Source organism: Suricata suricatta, chromosome 15 (assembly GCF_006229205.1).
Source record: "Suricata suricatta isolate VVHF042 chromosome 15, meerkat_22Aug2017_6uvM2_HiC, whole genome shotgun sequence".
Taxonomy (NCBI): domain Eukaryota; kingdom Metazoa; phylum Chordata; class Mammalia; order Carnivora; family Herpestidae; genus Suricata; species Suricata suricatta.
The window spans coordinates 67,516,292-67,541,368 of NC_043714.1; the positions used below are offsets into that span (position 1 = coordinate 67,516,292).

The 25,077-nt window shown below is 43.6% G+C and overlaps 1 protein-coding gene across 1 annotated transcript in view; it reads left to right on the top strand.

The window, feature by feature from the left end:
- GSDMC (gasdermin C) overlaps window positions 1–24,652 on the top strand; it is a 26,722-nt gene extending 2,070 nt beyond the window's left edge. Inside the window, exons 3-14 of the mRNA XM_029923326.1 lie at window positions 11,505–11,722; window positions 12,390–12,570; window positions 14,924–15,092; window positions 19,009–19,114; window positions 20,316–20,360; window positions 20,778–20,807; window positions 21,045–21,125; window positions 21,361–21,387; window positions 22,242–22,381; window positions 22,742–22,871; window positions 23,346–23,419; window positions 24,350–24,652. Of these exons, the coding sequence (XP_029779186.1) occupies window positions 11,505–11,722; window positions 12,390–12,570; window positions 14,924–15,092; window positions 19,009–19,114; window positions 20,316–20,360; window positions 20,778–20,807; window positions 21,045–21,125; window positions 21,361–21,387; window positions 22,242–22,381; window positions 22,742–22,871; window positions 23,346–23,419; window positions 24,350–24,652 (1,504 nt within the window). The remainder of the gene's footprint in view (window positions 1–11,504; window positions 11,723–12,389; window positions 12,571–14,923; window positions 15,093–19,008; window positions 19,115–20,315; window positions 20,361–20,777; window positions 20,808–21,044; window positions 21,126–21,360; window positions 21,388–22,241; window positions 22,382–22,741; window positions 22,872–23,345; window positions 23,420–24,349) is intronic.
- The last annotated feature ends 425 nt before the right edge of the window (window positions 24,653–25,077 follow it).

Sequence of the window (25,077 nt, forward strand, 5' to 3'; positions counted from 1 at the left end):
AAAGGTATCATAGACATCACTACAAACATGCAATCTACAGGGAACACAATGAATCTAAACCCATATTTTTCAATAATAACACTGAATGTCAATGGACTGAATGCTCCAGTCAAATGACACAGGGTAGCAGAATGGATCAAAAACCAAAACCCGTCTATTTGCTGCCTACAAGAGACTCACCTTAGATCTGAAGACACCTTCAGATTGAAAGTAAGGGGATGGAGAAATATCTACCATGCGACTGGAAGCCAAAAGAAAGCTGGAGTAGCCATACTTATATCAGACAAACTGGACTTTAAAATAAAGGCAGTAACAAAAGATGAAGAAGGACACTATATAATAATTACAGGGACTCTATATGAAGAAGAGCTAACAATTTTAAACATTTATGCGCCAAATTTGGGAGCTCCTAGATACATAAAACAATCACAAACAAAAGCAATCTTATTTGATAAGAATGTGCTAATTGCAGGAGACTTTAATACCCCACTTACAACAATGGATAGGTCAGCCAGACAAAAAAATCACTAAAGAAACAATAGACCTGAATGGCACACTGGAACAGATGGAATTGATAGATATATTTAAACCTCTGCATCCTGACGCTAGGGAATTCACTTTCTTCTCGAGTGCACATGGCACATTCTCCAAGATTGATCACATACTGGGTCATAAAACAGCATAAAACATCACATAAATATAAAAGAATTGAGATCATACTATGCACACTTTCAGAACACAATGCTATGAAACTCGAAACCAACCACAGGAAGAAGTCTGGAAAACCTCCAAAAATGTGGAGGTTAAAAACTACCCTACTAAAGGATGATTGGGTCAATCAGGCAATTAGAGAGGAAATTAAAAAATATATGGAGACGAAAGAAAATGAGAATACAGCAATTCAAACTCTCTGGGACACAGCAAAGGCAGTCTGAAGAGGAAAGTTCATTGCAATACAGGCCTACCTCAACAAATCAGAGAAAGCACAAACTCAAAACCTAACAGAGCACCTAAGGAAACTAGAAAGGGAGCAGCAAGAACACCCCAAACCCAGCAAAAGAAAAGAAATAATAAAGATCAGAGCAGAATTAAACAAGATAGAATCCACAAAAACAATTGAACAGATCAATGAAATCAAGAGTTGGTTTTTTGAAAAAATAAACAAAATTGATAAACCTCTAGCTAGGCTCCTCAGAAAGAAAAGAGAAAACATGCAAATAGACAAAATCATGAAGGAAAATGGATCCATTACAACAGATCCCTCAGAAATACAAGCAGTCATCAGATATTACCATGAAAAACGATATGCCAACAAACTGGACAATCTAGAAGAAATGGACAAATTTCTAAACACACATACACTACCAAGATTCAAACGGGAAGAGATAGAAAATCTGAACAGACCCATAACCAGTGAAGAAATCAAATTAGTTATCAAAAATCTCCCAATGAATAAAAGCCCAGGGCCAGATGGATTCCCAGGGGAATTCTATCAGATGTTTCAAGCAGAGTTAACGCCGAACCTTCTCAAGCTATTCCAAAAAAAAGAAATGGAAGGAAGACTACCAGACTCATTCTATGAAGTCTATTGTTTTTAAATGAAAATTCTAGAAAGTAAAACTCAATTCTGGTAAATCTTTAGGCCTGATGGTGTTACAATTTACATTCATAAAAGTAAAGAAGAAAAAACTGAAATGAAATACATGCAGTGCAAAATCCTGTCAACTGAAAGGGATGTTGCCTTTTTGAGGGACAGCTCCAGGATATTGACAAACCCTGTGGGCATGGGCTTCCTTGTCACACAATTTCCCTCCTACAGGCCTTTCACCTGATCCTGGAAGTTGACAGGAAGTAATCAGCAAGAGAATGGGTTGGGGAAAGCTGTTTTTGTACTCTTTGAACGTCTCCTTGTAATTTGCCTTTATAAAATAAAGACTGTTGCAAGATTGGAATACGTAATACCTGCATAGTGCCTGACAAACAGGAGGTGGTATAAAAATCCCTGTGGTCCAGAGCTCCTCATCTAGCCAGTTCACAGGCTCTCCCTTGGGCCCTGGCACTTGAACCTGTCCCTCTTCCTGACTTTTCCTGTTTACCTTTCTTGTTGACTCACAGTTCTACTTCATATACAGCACATTTAAGACAGAAGAATGAACCAAAACCTTTTTCCACCCACAATGACTATGAATCCACAAATCAAAACTCATCCAGCTGTTCTGTTAAGAAGAAAGGGGCGTGGTTTCTGCTAGGACAGCCCAACAGGTTCATTTTCAGCTATATAACCTGATGAGACAGGATTAAAAGCTAAGACTTTGGGATCCAGAGAGGGACTATCATCTGCTGATTTTCCTGGGACACTGCATTGAAAATTGAGGCAGGGGCCTATTGGTGGGGAAACACACACACACACACTCTCTGCTTGACATCAGGAGACCCGAAGATTGGAAGGAATCCAACTCAACTAGAATCTTCTTCTACAGGACAAGACAACCTGGTAAGTTCTAACTGAGGATCCGGGGATGAATAAGAAAAGAAGATTGTAGTATGGTCACAGACAGAAATATTCAGGATGAAAAGTGAATGGAATGAATGGGGGGCTTTGATTTGTTTCTGGCATAATTTGACCCCAAAAGAAGGTAGCACGTCTTCCTCAAGTTCTCCTTAATAAAGGAGAATTCCTGACGACAACATGCCAGCGTGTAAGGCTAAGGGACACATCTCTGACACACCTTTATCCAGGTCTATTCTCCAAACACCTTCCATGCCCATTACTTTCTGTCGTCCACTGATCTCTTCCTTGGCCCACCCTAGACGGAACTGAAAGTCACATCAAGGATCTTACAGGAACTGTTGAAAATTGTTTCTATTCAGCCAATAAATATTTAATAAATATTCAATAAATATTCAAAAATGGAAATCTGTTTAGCTGGGAAGCCCCATTCCTGTTTGCCTCTTTGTGGCCTGCAAAATTCACTTTACATTTTCCCCTTATCCACCTATTAAAGATTCATTCACATCTTCATCTATAGTACGCTGGCTTCAATTTCCATCTATACACAGATAACTCATTTCACTCCTGGGGCAGCTCTCAGCTCTGAGCTCCCAACTACACAACTGTCTGGGGGCAACTGGTTCATTCAGGTCTTTTATGAATCCTGGTTATCGGTTTTTTTTTTCAGCTTTACTGAAAAACTTTATAATTGACAAATAAATACTCTATGTGTTTAAGACACACAACTTGATATTTTGATATACATTGTTAAATCATTTCCACAATCAAATTAATATTCATCACCTCCCATAATCCCTTTCTGTGTGTGTGGTGAAAACACTTAAGACCTATCCTCTTAGCATATTTCAAGTATATAACACAATATCGTGAACTACAGTCCCCATGCTGTACATTAGGTCTCCAGGATTTTTTATAACAAAAACTTTGAACCTTTAGGCCAACATCACCCCCCTTCCTCCTTCCTCTAGCCCCTGTCCACCACCATCATACTCTCTGCTTCTATTAGTATGGCTACTTTAGATTTCATGTACAGGTGAGATTTTGCAGTATTCACCTTTCTGTGTCTGTTTCTTTACTTGGCAAGAAGAAAATACCTTACTTGGCAAATATCCTTCAGATCATCCATGTTGTTGCAAATAGCAGAATTTCATTTTTTTTAAGCTGAAAAATACTCCATTTGCGTGTGTGTATGTGAATCTCACATCTTCTTTGTAAGAGTCACCTTAAGGTGGCGACCGAGCGGCCGTTCTGCTGTAGGTCAGAGAAAAACCACGTGCAAGACGACCCTCGCCCCTCACCCGCAGACCTGGAAGGACCTGCACCAGTTTGAAAACAGCCAATCATGAAGCTCCAGCTTCCCATTACCCTGACAGAGGAGGCAACCTATTCCATCATGCCACGTCCCTGAAATGCCCTTATTTGATAATCTGCCCTCCCAAGATCAAACCCAGACCCCCTCACCCATAAAACACCCCACCCATCGCCTATCAGGCATGACGTCCCTGACTCCCCACTCCCAGGGTCATGGGACCTTGCCCGGGAATTGCAGATCCCAATAAAAGCTTTCTTGGCTCCATAACCTGGTCTCTTTCTTTCCTCTCATCTCTGCCTCCATCTATTAAATCTTACAATGTCTTCTCAGGTCTTTTGACCATTTAAAAAAAAATTTTTAACATTTATTCATTTTTGAGAGAGAGAGAGACAGACACTGTGTGAGTGGAGGAGAGGCAGAGAGAGAGGGAGACACAGAATCTGAAGCAGGCCCCAGGCTCTGAGCTGTCAGCTCAGGGCTCAAACTCACAAACCATGAGATCATGATCTGAGCTGAAGTCAGGCAGTTGACCTACTGAGCCACCCAGGTGCCCCTCTTTGCCCATTTTTTAATTGACTTATTTGGATTTTGCTATTGAGTTGTGTGAGTTCTTTACATATTTTTTATTGACCCTTTATCAGATGATTTGCAAATATTTTCTCCCATTCCATAGATTTCCTTCTCAATCTTTTGGTTTCCTTTGCTTTGCAAAAGCCTTTTTAAAGTTCAGTGCAATCCCACTTCTGTGTTTTCCTTTTGCTGTCTGTGCTGCTGGCATCATACCTGTGAAACCAGTGCCAAGACCAATCTCCTGAAGCTTTTCCCCTCTCTCTTCTTCTAGTAACTTTGGAGTTTCAGGTCTTATATTTAGATCTTTATTACAGGTTGAGTTGACTTTTGTGAATAGTGTAAGATTAAGGGTCCAATTCCATTCTTTCGCATGGGCACATCTGGTTTCACCATCACAATTTGTTGAAGAGACTACTGTTAAAGAGACTCGGTTTCCTGACTATGTATTCTTGGCACTCTTGTTGACTATCGGTTGACCATAAATTTGTTATAAGCTGTGACTTTCTGTTCCTTTGGCCTTTATGCCTGATTTTATTGCAGTACCGTGATGCCTTGATTACTACAACTTTATAATATATTTGAATCAGAAAGTGTGATACCTCCAACTTTGTTCTTTCTCCAAATTGCTTTGGCAATTTGGGGGAGGTTGTGGTTCCATACAAATTTTAGAATTACTTTTTATTTCTACAAAGAATAGCATTGAGATTTGGACAGGATTGCACTAGATCAATTTGGGTTGTATAGAAATTTTAACAATATTAAAAGTCTTCTGATCAATGAACATGGGATGTCTTTCCATTTGTTTGCTTATTTAATTTCTTTAATCAAAATTTTGTAGTTTTCTGTACATAAGTCTTTCACTACCTTAGTTAAATTTATTCCCAAGTATTTAATTCTTTTTGGTGCAATGTAAATGGGATTATTTTCCTAATTTCCATTTCAGATAGTATGTTGTTAGATATGCAACTCTTATATGTATGTTGATTTTGTACCCTACAACTTTACTGAATTTGATTATTAGTTCTAACAGGTTTTTTTTTTTTTTTGATGTGGTCGTCAGCGTTTTCTGTTTATAAGATCATATCATCTGCATACAGGGGCCATTTTAATTTTTTTTTTTCTGATTTGTGTGCTTTAAATTTCTTTCTCTTATCTAATTGCTCTGTTTAGGACTTCCAGGACTATTATGAATAAAGCAACATCCTTGTCTTATTCCCGATCCTAGAAGAATAACTATCAATCTTTAACACTGAATATGATGTTAGCTGTGGCCTTGTCAAATATTACCTTTATTATGTTTATAAAAGGTACATTACCTCTATATGTTTATAAAAGGTACATTCCTTTTATAGCTTATTGAGAGATTTTATGATGAATGGGTATTGAATTTTGCAAATATTTATTTTGCATCTGTTGAGATGACTATATGATTTTTATCCTTTATTCTGTTAATATGGTTTCTCACATTAATTGGTTTTTGTATTATTTTGCTGAATTTTATCGAGTCATCCTTGCACCTCAAGATAAATCCCACTTGGTAATAGTGTATGAACCTTTTAATACACTGGTTTATTCAGTTAGCTAGTATTTTGTTGAACATTTTTACATATATATTCATCAGGGATATTAACCTGTAGTTTTCTTTTCTTGTAGCTTCTTTTACTGGCTTTGGTATCAGGATAATGCAAGCCTGATAATATTAGTCTGACAGTGTTCCCTCCTCTTCACATTTTTTGGAAAAGTTGAGAAGTACTGTCACTAATTCTTCTTTAAATAGTTTGTAGAATTTACCACTAAAGTGGAAATAAATTGGGGTTTAAATTATATTTTTATTATTCATTCAAATTTAATGACATGTGATAAAAACATAATCTGAATAATATTGACTCTTCCTATTTGTGGATACTCGCTTAATGGCGCGTGTGTGTGAGAGAGTGTGAAAAGAACCAGTTGTCTCTCTGGAAGGAGTATACAGAGTTTTATATATGCCCATTCAATCAAGTTTGATAACTGCATTGTTCATATCTTCTATGAATATCTCTTACATGTGATCCATCAATTACTGACCTCTTTGTCTAACAGCATTTATTTATATATCTTGAGGTCTTATTAGGTTCACTCATGTCTTGAATTATTACATGTGGTTATTATAAAGTGATCCCGTTCTACCCTAATAATGTTTCTGAGTTTAATCTATTTTGTCTGTTATGGATATGTCCATACGGTTTTATTTAGATACTTGTCTGATTTGTATTCATCTATTCTTTTAGTTTTTGTTTACTAATCTTATTGTTCTAAATTTGTCTCTTTTTCTAAAGAGTGTATTTCTGGATTTTGGTTTTTTAAATCTAATCCAACAACTTCTGATTCTTTTTTTGTTTCTTTTCATGTTTTATTTATTTTTGAGAGAGAGAGAAACAGCATGAGCAGGGAAGGGTCAGAGAGAAAGGGAGACACAGAATCCAAAGACAGGCTCCAGACTCTGAGCTGTCAGCACAGAGCCCAACGCGGGGCTCGAACCCTAGAACCGTGAGATCATGACCTGAGCCGAAGCCAGACGCTTAAACAACTGAGCCACCCAGGCACTCCAACTTCTGATTCTCATGTGAAGAAAAGTTAATCAATTTATACTTACTCCATTTATTGTATATTTTAATTTATTGGTATCATTTTATTTGAACTTTCTGTTTTCCCTGCCTTTACTTCCTCTTATCATTTATTGGAATAGTCATGTTCTCTTTACTTCTTTTCCCCCCTCTCCTAGTCTAAAAGTTAAATATTCAATTTATACTTCTAACCTGGTTATCCTTAAATTTTAAAATGCATACCTGATTTGGGGCACCTGGGTGGCTCAGTCGGTTAAGCGTCTGGCTCTTGATTTTGGCTCAGGTCACTATCTCCTAATTCATAAGTCCAACGCCCCCGTCAGGCTCTGTGCTAATAATGCAGAGAATGCTTGAGATTCTCTCTCTCCTTTTCTCTCTGTCCCTCACCCACTTGCTCTCTCAGAATAATTTTTTAAATGCATACTTAATTTAACATAATGTAAAACTGACTTCCTTGATTGACTTTCTTGTCAAAAAAACACATAGATATTTAATATTTAATTCTGACTTCCTTCCCCCTAACTTCTAGGTTATTATAATATGGAATGTTGTTTTCACCTTGTTTTCTGTTGCTAAGTTAATTGATATAAAAATAATTTTGTAATATTTGGTAAAATTCTTGCTTAGGTTCACACATGTCTTTATACCATTTGTTTGCTCAGTCTTCTTTCTTGGATTTCACTCCTAGTTTTATAATTTCGATGTCATTCTACCTTAACATCACTATTGTCAAAGATTCAATTATTAATACTACTGTTCATTTTTGTCTGTTTGAAAACTATTTATTTTGCATTATCTTCGCCTGATAGTACATCTGAAATGAGAATTATTGGTTAAGAGTTATTTTTTTGTTAGAAGATTAAAAATATTATTCTATTTTCTTCTGGTATCAATTGCTGCAATTGAAAATCCTATCTTCTATATAATAGGTATTCCTTTAAAGATGACTCACCTACCGTATGTAGAGATTTTTTAAGCTCTCTTGTTCTACTTACTATTTCACAATCTTATTAATATTTGATTACCTGTGGGTTTGACTCATCTTGTCTATTTTATCTTGACTATTGTCTTACTCCCATATTTCTGTTTTCTCATGTGTATGCACATCCTCCATGTACGTGTGTATATGAAGACACACACGTGCATAAACACACTTATGTGTGTATATACACATATGCATTTATGTGTTTGTGTTTTAATTTGTCATTATGTCCTCCATGCATCTTAATATCTCCATACTATTTTCTATCTCTCTATAGTTCTCTGGTGAATTATGATTAAGTTCCTAAAATCCACCTTCAATTCTACTAATACTCACTTAAGCTAGGCCGAGAACTGTTTATCTAATTCACTGAGCTAATACCTACAACTATTTTCATCTTAAAGGACCCTTTCGAATCTTTTTTTCTATCTGGTCACATTTTATGTTACTTTGTTCTTTTCTCATGTTTTGTTTCCTTATTTATGCTTTTAATATTTTAAACACACTTCTCTTATAGTCTCTATCAGATTGTTCAATTTTATGACATTCTGTAGATCTAATCCTGATGTATGTTGTGTCTGATGGGCCTCGCTAAGGGTGCTTTGCTTCCACATGTGCTTTGTATTTCTGGACGGTGAGGTGATCTTACTCAGGGTGTTATCTGTGTCCCCTGAGAGGCTGTGTTGAGTCTGTCTTACTCCAAAGAGATTTGACTATTGATCTGCCAGACTTACTTCCAACCAGGGACTCATTTCTACATTAATCCCACCTCTGCTTACAATTCTGTGTTTGTCAACCTTTGTTTTGTTCTTACAAAAATGGCCAAAGACACCAAATAACCTCTAAAGAACAGCATAGTCTGATTGCCACGTGCTTCTGATCCTGGTCTCCCACCCTCTCCACCACTCATTCCACTCCGGCCATGCCAGTTTCTGTCCATTCCTGGAATGGACCAAACTGTGTCCCATCACAAGGTCTTTGTACATGCTCTTTATTCTACTTCCCTCCCCTCTTATTTTGGCTAATTTCTATTCACCTAATATCTCCATTGAATAATCGCTCCCTTAACAAAGACTTCCCTGACACCCCCCCGCAACCGCCCTGACCAAAGAACAAAGAAAATCTATGATGGGTTCTGAGAGCATCAGATGCCTCTCCTTTATGGAATTAATCATGATTTACATATGTGCATGTATTTATTAGTGAAATCATTTGGTAAATACTTGTCTTTCTCACTAGGCTGCAAGCCCCCAGAGATCACCACGGTATTTCCAATTCCCAGCACAGGGCCTCGCCTGTCATAGGGGCTTGTTAAAAATCTGCTGAATGAATGAGTAAATGAATGAATGAACAAGTCAATTTATAGAGCATCACTTTCCCTAGGAATCATCTCTCTCCTCCTGAGCACTGGTCTTTGTTTCCTGGACGATGGCTGGTGGAGATCTGGGTGTGCTGACATTGAAAATACTTCGGCAGCATGAGAGCACCATGCAGGGTGATGACTACCAATTCACACTCCTGACACGTAGCAGGAACACTGACTTTCTTATTTTTCTAGTGATTCATAGCCCACCCAGCACAACAATGCAAGCTTCTGGGTTTATTATTTTGCCATGTCAGCCCACCTTCATGAAGGTCTCGTGTCAGTCACAGCAAGACTGTATAAAATGTTCAGAGGCAGGAGTTTTGTAGCACTGAGCTTAGGCAACTCACGAACGTATAAAGCACTTCTCTACTTGGCATACACAAATTGTACAACTTGGCTGGCTTCGTCTTAACTACAGAGGCATAAGAGGCATAACAACATGCATCTGTTTGTCCTTTGGCGGGTCAGTTCTTCCCTTTGCCACTTCTATCACCCGAACCAGGTGCTCACTTATTTCCCCCCGATTCTCTCAACATGTCAGGGCCTAGATATCTTATCCCTGTCCTCCGAAGATCACCTGCTAGATAGCTATTTGCCTAAGTAAGAGATAAGGCCTGTTCCAGCTACAAATAAGGGCATATTTGTGTACATGCATTACTTCACTGTGCATACATGACAAAGGCCCAGATCTCTGGGAAGTATTCAAATCACTGTCAACTCTCTCTGAATGACATGTTAAGACCCATTTAATCCCTTCTGTAGGAGCAGAAGGAGCCCCTAAAAAGTACCCAGCTTGTCCTTACAAGTTCTCTGAAAGCACCAGGAGGGACACGTGTACATGTAACTGATTCTATCCCCAAACCGGCTCCCCCTTATTTGCAAGGACCCATGTTTCCTCCATGTCGCCTTGCTTCCCCAGCTTCTGCCCATCCTCTTCTTCCTCGTTCATCTCCCTGTCGAACAAACAACCCACTGCTTATGTATACACGGCACTCTCCTGACTCATGCTGAGTGTCAGAGCTCTGAGCAGCCACGGGGGCCCCTAGCCACACCACTGTTTTGTAGGTGTTGGGTCTGCCTTGTGCACAGACGGGGACCCAAGCCCTTCTCACTGCGCCTGTGGCAGCACCCTGGCCCCATGCACCGCCAGCTCTCACTCGGGTCACTGCTGTCCCTCCTCGTGCTCTCACTGCCTCACTGCGTCTGTTGTCAACACAGCAAACACGGGCATCTTTTCAGAAGAGGAGTCCCATCTGACACTCCCCAGCTCAACCCTTCCAACAACTCTCAACCCCACCTCAAGTACAAACAAGGTCATAATAAAGACCAACGAGGGTCTGCCCCAACTCAGCCTCCCTTTCTGAGAAGTCTCTCATGCACTGCACCTGTTGTCTGTCCTGCCACGTATTTCTTCCTGTAGAACTTTGCACTTGCTCATTCGTCTGCCTGAAATCCTTTTCCCCAAAGAGCCATGTCGTTCCCTCCTCCCCACCTGTTCCAGCTCAAGCCTTGGTTCAGAGGTCACTTCTCAGTGATGCATTCCCTTTCAGATTGCCAACAAGCCCACCACTTCGAGGACCACCATGAATTTGTAACCTTTGCCTAACTTTCTCTCAGGCCCTTCTGCTGATGATAGTATTGGGTCTTAAAAAAATTTTTTTTATGTTTTATTTTTATTTTTGAGAGACAGAGGGAGACAAAGCATGGGTCAGGGAAAGGCAGAGAGAGAGTGAGACAAAGAATCCAAATCAGGCTCCAGGCTCTGAGCTGACCGCACAGAGCCCAATACAGGGCTCAAACCCACAAACGGTGAGGATCATGACCTGAGCCAAAGTCAGATGCATAGCCAACTGAGCTAGCCAGGTGCCCCGTGGGCCTTTCGAGTGCCCTTGGGTTGCAGGTGGGGCTACACACAGGCTTTTCTATTCTAGCCATAAAGAGCAATGCATTTCACAGTAGTGCCTCCTTCCAAACCCTGGCTGTGTTTAGAATACCAAAATGGAGAAAGTTATGATTTAGGCACTAGTCTAAGTTAAGAACTACGTTAATCTCACATATATTGTTTTCGTTAGGAAAAATATCAAGCTCTGTGAAACCTTACACTCTTTCTCCCCCCTCTCCACTGAAATCTGTACTCCCCTTCTATCTGTCCCTAGCAACATGTCCATGTTTGAGAATATTAGTAAGAACGTGGTCAGAGAACTTGGAGACAAAGACCTGAGGCCTGTGAAGAGCCTGATGAGCGCCAAAAAATTCCATCAGTTTTCAATTTTACAGAGGAAAAAGAAGACTCTCTCACGTTTCTGGGAACCATCTGATGCTCCAGTAAAATACACCCTCATGGACATCCTGGAGCCAAGTTCTTCGGTCCCAGGTACAGCCAACAAGGGCAGGGAGGCAGGGAGTGAAAAGCACAGGTGCCCAGACAGGTGGTGCACCAGGCACGAATCCTGGAGACACGTACACAGGTAAACGTAGGAGCAGTTTTGCCAAAAGGCACTGGGCAAGAAGCTATGAGTATCTGAGAATCTACTCATATCTGGACCCGAGCATTTGTCCGTTTATTTAATACATAAGACAGGGACATTACCCCCAGTTACAGAACAGTAAATTGAAACTTATAAAATAATTCATTCTAGGTTATGCACCTGGGAACTAGTAAAACTAGAATCCAAACCCAGATCTGTCTGACTCCATACGCTTAACATTTTTTGCTACAGCGTGCCGCCTCCAGTGGCCAGATGCTGCACCTGCTGCAGAGGAAAGATGATGTCATGGGTCCCCGTGACCAGTGCACACATGACGTCACCATGTCTCAGGGTTTGAGATAACATCCGTGTTATTCAACGCTTGGGTTGATTCAAACATTTGTCCTCAGCAGTAATTTACACTTAAAACATTACTTTGTTAGCCTCTGAAAGGTTTCAGTAGGTAAGAGGTCTGAATCAACACAGGACTTGGTCATTCTAGTTCCATTCCATTTTCCTACTGTTCCAAAGTACACTCTTGGCTAAACCTGCAGTCACCTTTTCTGTCCCCAGAAACAGTCACGGAAACATATACCTTCAGTGACACCATGTTATGGAAGTACAAGATGTCTGCAGATGTGACTGCTGTGCTAGATGTGAATGTGTCCGGGGAAAATGCTAAGTGCCATGAATCTTGCCTCCGGTTTCAGGCTGTTGCCACCCCACCCCAAAACTGGAAAGACCTTCTTAAGAGGTGAGGCCATGGGAGAGGAAGGAAGGTCAACAGAGCCCCTTGGGCTCTCTCCGTGGGCAGAGAACCTAGCAGGCTTTGCTGCCGAGGCTCTGAATGACCCCCCAGACTCTGCTGTTCTTCTAGGGTATTCATTTATGCATTCATTCCGTGAATACTTATTAGTCACCTATACATATTTACTAAAACAGCAACTACTACCGTGCTATCATGTGCTACGCATCTCTGTCCTAACGCCGCTCATACTTAGTGTGGACAGGTGAAGGGTAGGAAGTGAGGAAGCAGGCAATAAAAAATAAACTATTAACAAAGTATTAATTTATGTGAGACAAAGAATGTGAAACTCATTGTTGACATAAGGTTGCAGCAGCGTCCTGGGATTTCATTTACCTCCATGCTTAAAGGCAAAGGCGGGTAACAAACGATCCCTAAGAGCTCAATGAAGAACTTCTTACATCTTTATGCCTTCTGAAAACAGACAGTCAGCTTCAGGGTGCCTGGGCGGCTCTGTCAGCTAAGTGTCTGTCTCTTGGTTTCAGCTCATATCATGATCTCACAGTCTGGGATGGAGCCCCTCGTGGGGCTCTGCTCTGACAACACTGAGACTGCTTGGGAATCTCTCTCTTAAAACAAAGAAATGCATTTAAAATACATTTATTTAAATAATAAAAACAGAAAAGCCAACTTAAATAGTATGTTTACAAAGGCAACAAATTGTTAAGTAAGCAACAAGTTAAAATGCACAGACTATTTTAAGACTAGAGTTACTTTCACAAGGCATAGGACTATTTCTGTATTCCTGGGTTCTTAGAAGGCCCTTATTAAAAATAACATTTGCAAAGACTGTTTATGGTGCAAAAAGTATTGGAGATTCCTTAGCTGCTCAGAAAGAAAAAGAAATGCTCAGTATTTCAGTAAAAAGGCCATTTCTAAGATACATTTTAAGTACGTAGCTCCAAGTGAAATAAGTAAGCTGAGGCCAAACCTTTGATGCCACAAAAGGCAGCTGGCTACTTCTAATGGAGGGGATGTGGGCATGTCATGTGTTCAGCTGCCAAGGCACTTACAGATCACAATGGGAGCTCCAGAGATAAGAAACTGGATGAGGTGAAAGAGACGCTGAAGGTGGTCAGCTTAGGTTTCTGTCTGGTGCTAACAGTTGAGCTCAGAACGAAAGAATGAAAGGAGCAAGAGGAAAGGGGTCCAATTAGAGCTGAAAGGTCCTGGGGCAGGACAGAGCTGGGTGTTTCCAAGACCAGGGCGGGTCGGGGCAGCGGAAGCTTCATCAACAAGGATGAAGGTGATATAAAATGAAGTTTGGGAGGTAAGTAGAGTCAGATGGCACACTCCTTGGAAACACAGTACGAAGCTGCATTTCTGTCCAAGGGCACTGGATGCTCATTGACCTCTGGCACCGAAAAGCAATTTGAGGGGTCTCTCAGTGTTCCACGGGGCACCAAGTAGGGGGGGTGCCTGGACCAGAACCAGAGTGGAGTCTCAGAACTGAAACGGAGATAGGTTTTGTCTTCAGCACTGCAGACCTTCCACATCTCCCCCAACCTACATCTATAAGTCAAGGTCTACAACTCCCCTACTAAACACAGCCAACCCAGAAAGCCCATCTGTGCCAGTCATGAAAAATCATCCCGCACCTGCCCTCCTTCATCACACTGTATCCACCTGCTCCACGTGGGCACGTGTGGTGTGTGTAACCAGCACTGAAAACAGGGCTTCCTACGCACTGGCCTCAATCACCGGGACTCGTCTACTTTGAGCCTCTTCTGCTGAGAGGCCCTCGTACTGGAAAACCAGAAACTACCCTAGCATGACTAATATAATTTTGGAAAATGTAGATACCTTTTCATAATATGGTATGCATACTGTCATACCATACCTCTGTCAGAGAACAGGGGCCCCTGGACCGTGCATATCAGAGATGTTCTGTAGCACTAAGCAACCTAACCTATGAGCCCGTATCTTCCTACCCACTGAGACCTCATCTGTCAAATTCCAAATGCTCTGTACCCCATCCAGGTTCTTAGAAGAGTAACCCAAGCAAGCCAAGAAGGCATGCCTTTCCAAGGGGCACCTGGGTGGCTCAGTCAGACAAGCATCTGACTCTTGATTTCAGCTCAGGGCATGACTTCACAGTCATGGGATCGAGCCCCATGTCAAGCTCTGCAATGACAGCGTGGAGCCTGCTTGGGATTCTCTCTCTCACTCTCCCTCCTTCTGCCCATCCCCCACTTGCTGGTGCTTGTTTGCTCTCTTGCTCTCTCCCCAAAATAAATGAATAAGCATTTTCTCAAAAGGCATCCCTTTCCCACTATGACTTCCCTCTTCCCACCCACCCCAGGAAAGTGCTAGACCAGGAGCTGCTATTTCTGAAGAAATGTCGGAGCAGAGAAGACAATCTCTACGTGGTGACAGAGGCTGTAGAGCTGCTCCATAGCACTGTGCTGCATGACATTAGCAGTGTGAATGCTATGGGAAAATTCCTCATCCCTTGGATGACTTCTGTCAAGGTACATGGTTGTCCTGAGTGGGATGGGGACACCAGGAGCACAGACGGTCCAGCCCCATTTCCCAGGGGCTCTGCATCCTATCAGGGCCTGTCTCTGGGGTTGGAATGAATGGGGTCATTATTTCCCACTTCTCACGTGCCAAGAAATCCTAACTCCTGACCCGAGAGTATATTCTAACTTGCTCATTTTAGTATTTTACTATATGAAATTATTTAATATTGAGAAAACAGAAATAGATTTAATTATTTGCAATTATATTTTGCTTTGTTTAAATGATGGGTTCCGGATACTCTAAAAGCGTTACTGTTGGGGGTGCCTGGGTGGCCTAGGCAGCTGAGCATCCGGTTTCAGCTCAGGTCATGATCTCATAGTTCATGGGTCAGTGTCTGCATTGCCAGTGTGGAACCTGCTGGGGATTCTCTCTCTCTTTCCCTCCCTGTCTCTCTGTATCTCCCCCACTTATACTCTCTCTCTCAAATAAATAAACTTAAAAAATATATATGTATGTTAGCTATACTACATACATATGCAGCCTAATGACTGGAAGAAACAAGGGACCAGAGCACAAAATCTCAGCAGTTTGAATATCCTAAATACCATGAAACCCTGAGTTTAAAGTTTTCTGGATTGGATTACATATCTACAAGCACATATGATAACATGACATACAATAAGGTGCTGATTTCATGGTTTGTGAGTTCCAGCCCTGTGTCCGGATTCGGGCTAACAACTCAGAGTCTGGAGCCTGCTTCAGATTCTGTGTCTCCCTCTCTCTCTGCCCCTCTTCAGCTCATGCTCTGTCTCTCTGTCTCAAAAATAAACATTTTTTTTTCATTTAAGTTTAAAACAAAGCAATTCATCAAATATTTACACAACACGAACTGTGATTCACAGACATACAAAGTGTGTGTATTATAATGGAAGTTTACACAAAACATATTTTATACGCAATTTGTCCTCACTGAAGAGATTTAGGAACTAAAAAAACAAAACAAGACAAAAACGGAGATGTGAGCTAACTTTCCCAGATCTGTGAATCAACCCTAGAGGACAGCAAGGCGCCACCCAGTGGACAGAGAGGTTTGAAGCAAACCTTCACTCCAGTTTGGAGGGTGTTTCCATGGCCAGCTGTCTTCACATCTGTCTGGGCTGCAGGCGGGTGTTGGGAGAACAGGAGAACGCGCTGAGGCATCCTGCAGAGGGCAGCTGCTCCCTGTGTGTGTGACCTGAACCCCGCTGTGCACAGCAGGCGGCAGTTCTGAGCTCCGCTCCTGGGCTGTGCTGTTGTTAGACCCCCTTTCCTGGCTGCGTCCGCGTTTTCCCACGCCACCGGTTTGCACTGGACTCTCTTAGGGGATATTGGACTCACCAGAACATTCTTCTCATCAAAGAGTAGGGCTGAATTCTGCACAAGCCATTTACTCACTCAGCTGCCTGAGGCCATTATTCACGCTTCTGACATAGGATCCCTCATCTATATAATTAAAATATAACACCTACACATTTAGGAGCGCCTGGGTGGCTCAGTCAGTTGAGCTTCTGATTCTTAATTTCAGTTCAGGTCATGATCTCAGGGTTCGTGGGATCAAGCCTGTGTTGGGCTCTGTACTGACAACATGAAGTCTGCTTGGGATTCTCTCTCTCCCTCTCTGCTTCTCCCCTGCTTGCTCTCTCTCCCTCAAAATAAATAAGCAAACCTTTTTTAAGAAACTACTTAATATATAGCTCCTACATAAAAGTCCAAGGTAATACATGTGAACAGTCAATCAGGTCTACAGCATACAGGAACCACCACTCGATGTGATGGTTAATTTTATGTTGTCAACATGACTGGTCCATGAGGTGCACAGTTTTTGGTTCAGCATTATCTAGGTGTGCCTGTATGTTTCTGGATGAGATCTGAAAGGATAGACTGGCAAAGCAGATTATTTTCGCCAATGCAGGCAGGCCTCACCCAATCCACTGAAGTTCTGAATGAAACAAAAGGTGGAGAAAGACCTGAGTTCACTCTCTGCCCAAGGATCTTTCAGCGGGGACACTGTTCTGCCATCAGACTCTGATTGCACTCCTGGTTCCTAGGCCTTTAGATTCAGACGGGAACTATCCCACTAGTTCTTCTGGGTCTACACATCTTGGGATTTTTCTCTTTATGAATTTTTTTCAGCTTTTATTAGAGATTTGAGAGAGAGCATGCATGTGCGTGGGGGAGGAGTAGGAAGAGAGGGAGAGAGAGAATCTCAACCAGGCTCCCCGCAGTCAGTGCAGAGCTGAATTTGGAGCTCAAACTCACAAACTGGGAGAACAGGACCCAAGCTGAAACCACAAGTTGACACTTAACTGACTGAGCCACCCAGGAACCCCTTAAAATTCATTTTTATGTTTATTTATCCTTGAGAGAAAGAGAGCATGAGCGGGGAAGCGGGGGAGACTCAGAATCCCAAGCACACTCCACACTGTCGACACGGACCCTGACATGCAGCCTGAACTCACAAACCATGAGATCAGGACCTGAGCCAAAGACGGATGCTTAGCTGACCAAGCCATTCAGGGGCCCCTGGGACTTTTCAGTCTTTATACTTGCATGAACAGATCCCTTACAATAAATCTTTCTAAAGAAAGACAGATATATAGTTAGACAGCTTATTGGCTATATTTTTCTAAAGACTAATAAACTCAGTAGAGTTTGTTCAGCTTTTCACTTGATTGTAAGACAGAGTGACAACTTCTCAGCTCTTTACAGTAGCCAGCCAAGAAACCAGAAGTCTAATTTTTTTAAAATAGGAAATCCAGAAGATAAAACCAAAGACATTTCCCAAAGAAAGCAGAAAAAAAGAAGAATACTAGTATTAAAGTTTAGAGGGTTAGTCCAAAGATCCACCATCTAAAAAATAGGAGTTCCAGAGAGCGAGAACAGGGAAGATCATCCAAAAAAATAAGACGAGAAAGGCGAGGATACCAGAGGGATGTGTTTCCAGGTGAAAGGACCAACAGGAGGCATAATCTAAAGGGTCAACACACACCACAGAACGTAAGTGTGAATTATCACGATCCTCGCCTCAAAAAAGAAAGAGCCCAGGGCGCCTGCGGGGCTCAGTCAGTTAAGCGTCTGCCTTCAGCTCCGGTCATGATCCATGGTTTGTGAGTTCGAGCATCGCATCGGGCTCTCTGCTGTCGGCAGAGCTCACTTCAGATCCTCTGTGCCCCTTCTCTCTCTGCTCCTCCCCCACATGCTCGTGCGCACTTTCTCAAAAATAAAAAAATAAAAAATTTAAAGATAAATCATGAATATTTCTAAAAAGGGAAAATACAATTCCTTCATTTTCCAAGGAATTTCAGCTTAGAATTCTATGTCTGGTCAAGTGCGAGAGCAAAAGAAAGAAGTCTTCATATATGCACGGTCTCAATAAATGTATCGCCATATTTCCTGGAAAGACGAGTTAGAGGCAGAGAGGGCGTGTGACTGTCACATAATTAACTGCTGTAGGAAAGATCTGGAGTGAGGAGAAGGCCACTCCCCAACAGTACGCAAAGGATATTATGTTAGGTACTGAGAGGTGAAAATTTTACAAGGAAGTGGGAAGGAGGGGTAGGGGTGGGGATGGGAAAGAGCAGGAGAATGAAATCCTCATCATCAAAAGGAGAAAGTGACTAGATATACTTAAATCTAAAAAAAAAAAAATTAAATTTGTTGCAATATAAACAGAAAAATAGAAATGGGAAAGTAAAATGAGAAATAGAGGAAAGGACCAAGGAGAAAAAAAAGAGCAGCAGCTCTAAAGGCTGGGGAGGGCGGTGAGAGAGGGGCGAGGTGCTGAGGACTTGATCACATGCACGTGGGACCATACAGCTTTCTAGATCTATCTGAGTTTTAAGATCACATGTACATGGGACCAAATTGCCTGGTTTCTCTCCCCAGGGGCAAGGCCAGGGGGAGGGTCTCAGAATGAGAGAGAAGATGTTGACTCTGCCACAGGGCACGGTGCTGGCCTATAAGAGGAAGCAGCTGGTTTTTGAGAAGAATGGCCTGGGCTGAAAGGGGAAGATGGGGAGAAGGGGTCTGCTTCCCTGGAGAAGAGTGAGGGGAAGGGCCAGCAGCATCACGCACTCACTGCTCTGCACATTCATGGAGAAGGCTGAGAAAGCCTGCCCGGCTGCCGGGGCACACATGTCCCACCACCAGCCACCTCCCAGCATGGCTGACTCACAGAAACGCTGCTCCAGGGAGATACAGGGACGGTCTCCCACGTGGATAGGGACAAAGGGAGGCCCAGCGTGGAGGTGTCCTTCCTACCAGGCCAAGGGTGGCCCCAAGCCACCACCACTAGTCATTTGGGTGTCCACTCAAGCCACTCAGCAGCTGGCCTGGGGGAGCCACAAGGCGCTCCCCAGGTTACCCGTAACCTCCAGAGAAAGCCCAGGAGATAGCCGCAGGGTCCCAGATAGAACGGGAGACATGGTGCCCCAGGAACAGGATGCAGGGTCCTGTCTACACCTGTCCCTCCCTCGCCAGCCTCACCGCCCCTGCACATGCACACACTTTGGGTTCCGACTCAACAAGGGAGAACTATTTGCCTCAATCAGCACCTGCACCCCAGGATGGAATGGTGAGCGCTGGGGACACGACCAGCCTTCCCAAATTTAAGTCCCAGGAAAGGTGAGCCTGATACAGCTGAGGTCCAGCTCCTCAGGGATCAGGGGATGCCCTAGGCATACACACACACACACACACACACACACACACACACACACACACACCTCTCTATAGTATCCTCACCACAACATCTTGTCTCAGCATTTCTTAGATGCAGCATGAAATCACCCAGGAAGCGGGCAGGATTGGGAGCAGACCTCCAGAAAGATTGAGGGCACCAGACAGACAATCCTACCCAAAGAAGGAGGAGCAAAGCCAATTGCCTTTGACTTACAGAGGAAGTTCAATGTCAGCACAGTGATCAACCCAGGTGCTTGTTCAAAAGGCAGGTTCCAGGGTCTCTTCAGAGAGTCTGATTCAGAAGGAAGAATCAGGTCAGGGGCTCTGACTTTGACCCAGCATCAAAGGTGACTCTGATGGAGGCATCCCAGGCCACACTCAGAGAAGCTGCCAGGCTGGTTGTGGAGGAGGAAAGTGGAGGGGGGTGGTGGGGGGAAGCCTGCAGGTGGGGGATGGGAAAGAGTCTGGCAGGATTAACCTCAGCTCTCCTGGCCTGGCTTTTTCACATCCAGACATCCTCTTCTCAGATGACGACAAGCAGCAAACCTTTCCACAAGGTAAGCTCCAGAGTTGAGCAGGTTCTCTGCCTCAACTCGACTCTGCTGAGCCCTGACCCCCTTCCAGTGCTAGTAAGAGCCATGACCAGGCTCAGCCTGCACAGACCCACAAGGAAATCTTTCCAGCCAAGCCCCTGCACCACCTCCTCCTCTCTCCTGCCTTTGATCCAGGCACTGGCCTCTGGCCATAGAGAAAGCCACCTTTCCCCTTTGAACTGTGAGATAGGGCTGTGGGGGTGCTGCCTAAGGGTCTCCATGTGCCTAGGCTCTGAACCTACTGAAGTAGCAGAAAGAGGTGAGAAATCTGGAGGAGGAGGAAGAGGAGGAAGCTGAAAAGAGGACAGAGAGGTTGGGAGGAGGAAGGGGAGGAATGGAGACTAATGCTTTGTGAATGAGCACTTCCCTTTCTCTTTCCAGAGGAAATTCGTTGCAAGTCACTCCAATATGGTGAGTGGGTGATTTTAGAGACAGGAAGGTGGGACTCGATCCCTCTACGAGGCCATTTTGCACAAAAGCCCCCCAGAGTTGCCTCTGCTGTCCTTCCTTGAGGCAGGAGGATCTGGCCCCTGGGCAAAGGGCAGAAATAGATGGAAGGGTGGGGGGCAGGGAGGCTGGGGGCATAAGGTCAGAGAAACCCAATGTCTTTAGAAGCTAACTCCTGCTGGGGGGTATAATTTCTTTTAGCCATTGATGAAAACGGTCCCCTGTTCACAATGGATATGTCTACTGGAGGCAAGGGTGCTGATCTGGAGCTGCGATCATCTGGTGAGCAGGGCAAATTGCCCCGGGCCTTTGCCACAATTGTCCCAGGGTCTGGCCCTAGTGTTGTGGAGTAGGAAGAATCCAGGAATGCTAGGGGATGGAGGGGCAGATCTAAACTGGAGCAGAAAGACATCTAGGAAGAGGGAGGAGGTGGTAAGGGGCCAGAACCCTCCAAAGTGTCTCAAAAAGCAAACTTGAGCATGAGAACAGAGATGACTCCTTGTGATTCTCTTTCCAGGAAGAATACAGAGAGTCCCTTGGCAAGGTGAGTGTTTATTAAGAGAAAATCCAGGGCCTCCAGAGGAGGGAATTGCAGAGCTGAGAACCCAGACTGGAGTTTCCATGCACCTCAGAAAACTGAGCTCTACTTGCGAACTTACACTTTGGTCACAGCGTCACTGATTCTTTCCTTCGTTCATTTGTGCGTGCCTGCAACAAACATTTACTAAGAACGTACTGGGCAACACAACAGGCATGACTCTAAGCACCAGGGATACAGCAGTGAACCAAACAGAAATGCCTGTGTCACTGCAACTCTGTTCTAGTCACCTCTCACTCAGCAGATCATCTTAAGTCCACCCGAAGTCTCTTCAGACAAGCAGAGAGCCCCCACATCCATTCCTTGGTTAATTCCATATGAATACAGATGATACAGGTACAATTCCATCATAAAAAGAATGGCTCATGTCTACCTGGTACCGCCCCGAGCATTTTCTATACATAAACTCTAACCCATCATAACATCGCCATGTAACACATGTAGAAACTGAGCCACAAGCTCAATTCCTCATCTCTACAAGCCCAACCACAGGATCCACATTATGTTACACAAGTCCCAGAAATTCACACCTGGTCATTTTCTTCTACTTCCCATGACCCCTCTCCAGAATCTCCATTTCTGCTCCCTGCATTCCATCCCCCTCATTTCATAGCATTAGAATTGTCTGTTTTCTAGTCTATTATTTCTAGCCCATTCCCAGAGTTCAAACATGCCATCCACAGACATGCTTTGGGTTGATAAAAGGGCTCATATTTGATGGGGAAGGGCTTATCATCCCAGGAATGTTCTAATCAAAGGATTGTACCCATTTTCTGGTTGATGCTGATGACTGAGGGCAGATTTCAAGCAACTACATGAGGAGATTTCCCAGGAAATGGAGGCCCTAGCCCAGCTCTCAAAGGACACTCAGGATTCCATATTCCATAATGTCCTGAACACGCTTGGGAACCGAGAGGCTCTGCAGGACCTCATGGACATGGTGAGGGGTTCCTAGAACTCCCTAGTGCTGATCAAAAGTGGGAAAAGGGGCAGGTTTAGGAAATGTGGCTACCAAGATACATGGGAGAGGGGGGATAGGGCAATGCCAGGGGAAAGACTAGGATGTCAGCAATCCGGGACACTGGCCCTAGGCACAATGACAAGGCAGGGAGTGCAAACTCAGGTACTGGGGCTGCTAGGAATCCCCTGGGGCAGGTAAAGAGCCCTGACCCTCCCACCTTAGTTGATCACTTATGGACTTGAAAGACACAGGCAAAATTATATACTAATAGTAGTAGTAGTAGTAGTAGTAGGTAGTAGGGAGTAGTATCTTATTACCAATAAAACTGGTCTCCTATAGCTAGATGAGGGCTCCCTGGATCACTTGGATGACTTTGGTGGCACAATCCTGAATGAGATGCAAGAGGACACAAGATACATGTGGATCCAGGCAAGATTCCACATCATCTACCTCCTCGAAGCCATAATGGGTAAGAAGATTTGGGGGAAATGTAGGAAAGTCACAAGGTTGGCCTTCAGACCTCCCAAAAGCCATGGGCTAGATGCCATCTCCGGAAAACCCTGCAAATATCGTGATCTTCACCCTCATATATCCCCTCTCTCCAATGCTTGGAGGGTTTAGTGAGATAAATTAGCCATGTGAACAGAGAACCAGTCTGAGGTCTAGAAAGTGACCAGCCCAAGTTCATCCAACAGACCTTTACGGGTGGATGATTCCAGGCTCCAGCCTCAGGATCCCATCCTCTGGACCACACCATGTAGCATTCTGGAGGCCATTCCAAGAGTAGGAGAACTTCCCAGTAAAGGGAACTTGACCTTCAAAGTCCAATGGGTTATTCCTCTGCCTCAGAGTTCCCCTCTCATGGGGTCTCCCAGCTCACAGTGGGGAGAGGAAAATCTGACTGTTCATCACTTTCTTTCCCCAAATGTCCCCCTGTTCCCAGTGCTGAGTGACACCCAACATGATCTGCTGGCCCAGTCCGTGGAAAAGGGGATCCTGCTCCAGCAGCAAAAGCTGGTAAGACATTCTCAGGGGCCAGTGGCCAGAGAAGAGGGTGAAAGAACCAGAGTTAAGAATATATCTGAGGAGGGGCGCCTGGGTGGCTCAGTCAGTTAAACGTCTGGCTTCAGGTCAGGTCATGATCTCACGGTTCATGGATTTGAGCCCCGCATCACGGTCTGTGCCGACAGCTAGCTCAGAGCCTGGAGTCTGTCTTCAGATTCTTTGTCTTCCTCTCTCTCTGACCCTCCCCTGCTTGGGCTGTCTCTCTCTGTCTCTCAAAAATAAATAAAAAACATTAAAAAAAATTTTTTAACTATAAAAAGAATAAATCTGAAGAAAAGGATGATGCAGGTTTCTGCCAGGGAGACAGGATCCTGCTTTGGCACCTGGGAAATCCCTGGCTGCATCTCCCTCTAGGGAACAGGCCCAGTGGGTAGGAGTCTACCTCAGGAGGGTCTCTGTTTCCATGGCAACCCTAGCAGAGCACCCCCACAGTTCTAAAATAGCCATAGAAGAACCCAGGTTTGGGAACTCAGAGCCCCTGACTCATATCCCTGCTTTATTTACACAGTTACCATTTGGGAATTGCTCTTTCTCTCTCCACATACATATATTTAAGGGTATATGTGTGCATAGACATATGCATATACATACACACACACTGCACACATGTATGGATATATACACACATCTAATTCCAAATGCCCCTATTCTGCAAGGGAAATGTTAATATAACCGTTTAGCAGCTAAGGAAACAATGCTCAGTGATTTCCAATAACATGTCCACAATTACATGATCATAGGGCATGACCAGGACATGACTTCTGGCCCCCATGACTCCAAAGCTCTTGTCCCTTTCAGTTACCCTGAGTGACCCTCTTGGGACAGACTTTTTCTTCTCGGCCTCAAATGCTGACTTGTAACATCTGATACTGTTTATTCTAGGTAAGGAGCATCCTGGAGCCCAACTTCGAATACCCCTGGCACATCCCCTTCACCCTCAAACCCGAGCTCCTTGCCCCACTCCAGGGTGAGAATTTGGCCATCACCTATGGCCTACTGGAGGAGTGTGGCCTGAAGATGGAACTGAATAGCCCCAGGTCAACCTGGGATCTGGAAGCCAAGCAGCCCCTGTCTGCCCTGTATGGGACCCTGTCGTTGCTGCAGCAACTGACCGTCAGTCCAGGGAGGCCTGGCCCCACTGCAGTCTATGCTGGGCGTGTCCCTAATGAGCTGAGGGGGGTCTAGGGCCACCACTTCTGCCATTCCAGGCAGGATGGAGCCAGGGATCGGTGGGAACTTGAGAGAATGTTCTGAGGTGATAGAAATATCTGTATGTTTATGAAGGTTTATGCAACTGTCAAAACTCAACAAATAGTATCTAAAGATGTAAGCATTTCAGGGTTGCCTCGGTGGCTCATTTGTGTGTCCGACTTCAACTCAGGTCATGATTACACTGTTTTTTGAGTTCAAGCCCCGCTTCAGGCTCTATGCTGTCAGGGCTGCTTGGGATCCTCTGCCCCCCACTCTCCCTGCCCCTCCCCTGCTCATGCTCTCTCAAATATAAATAAACATAAAAAAAAAGATGTGAGCATTTCACTGTGTATGAACGCTATTCCAAAATAATGTAAACTAATACTGAGAGTTAACAGAACTCTAGTTAACAATATGCA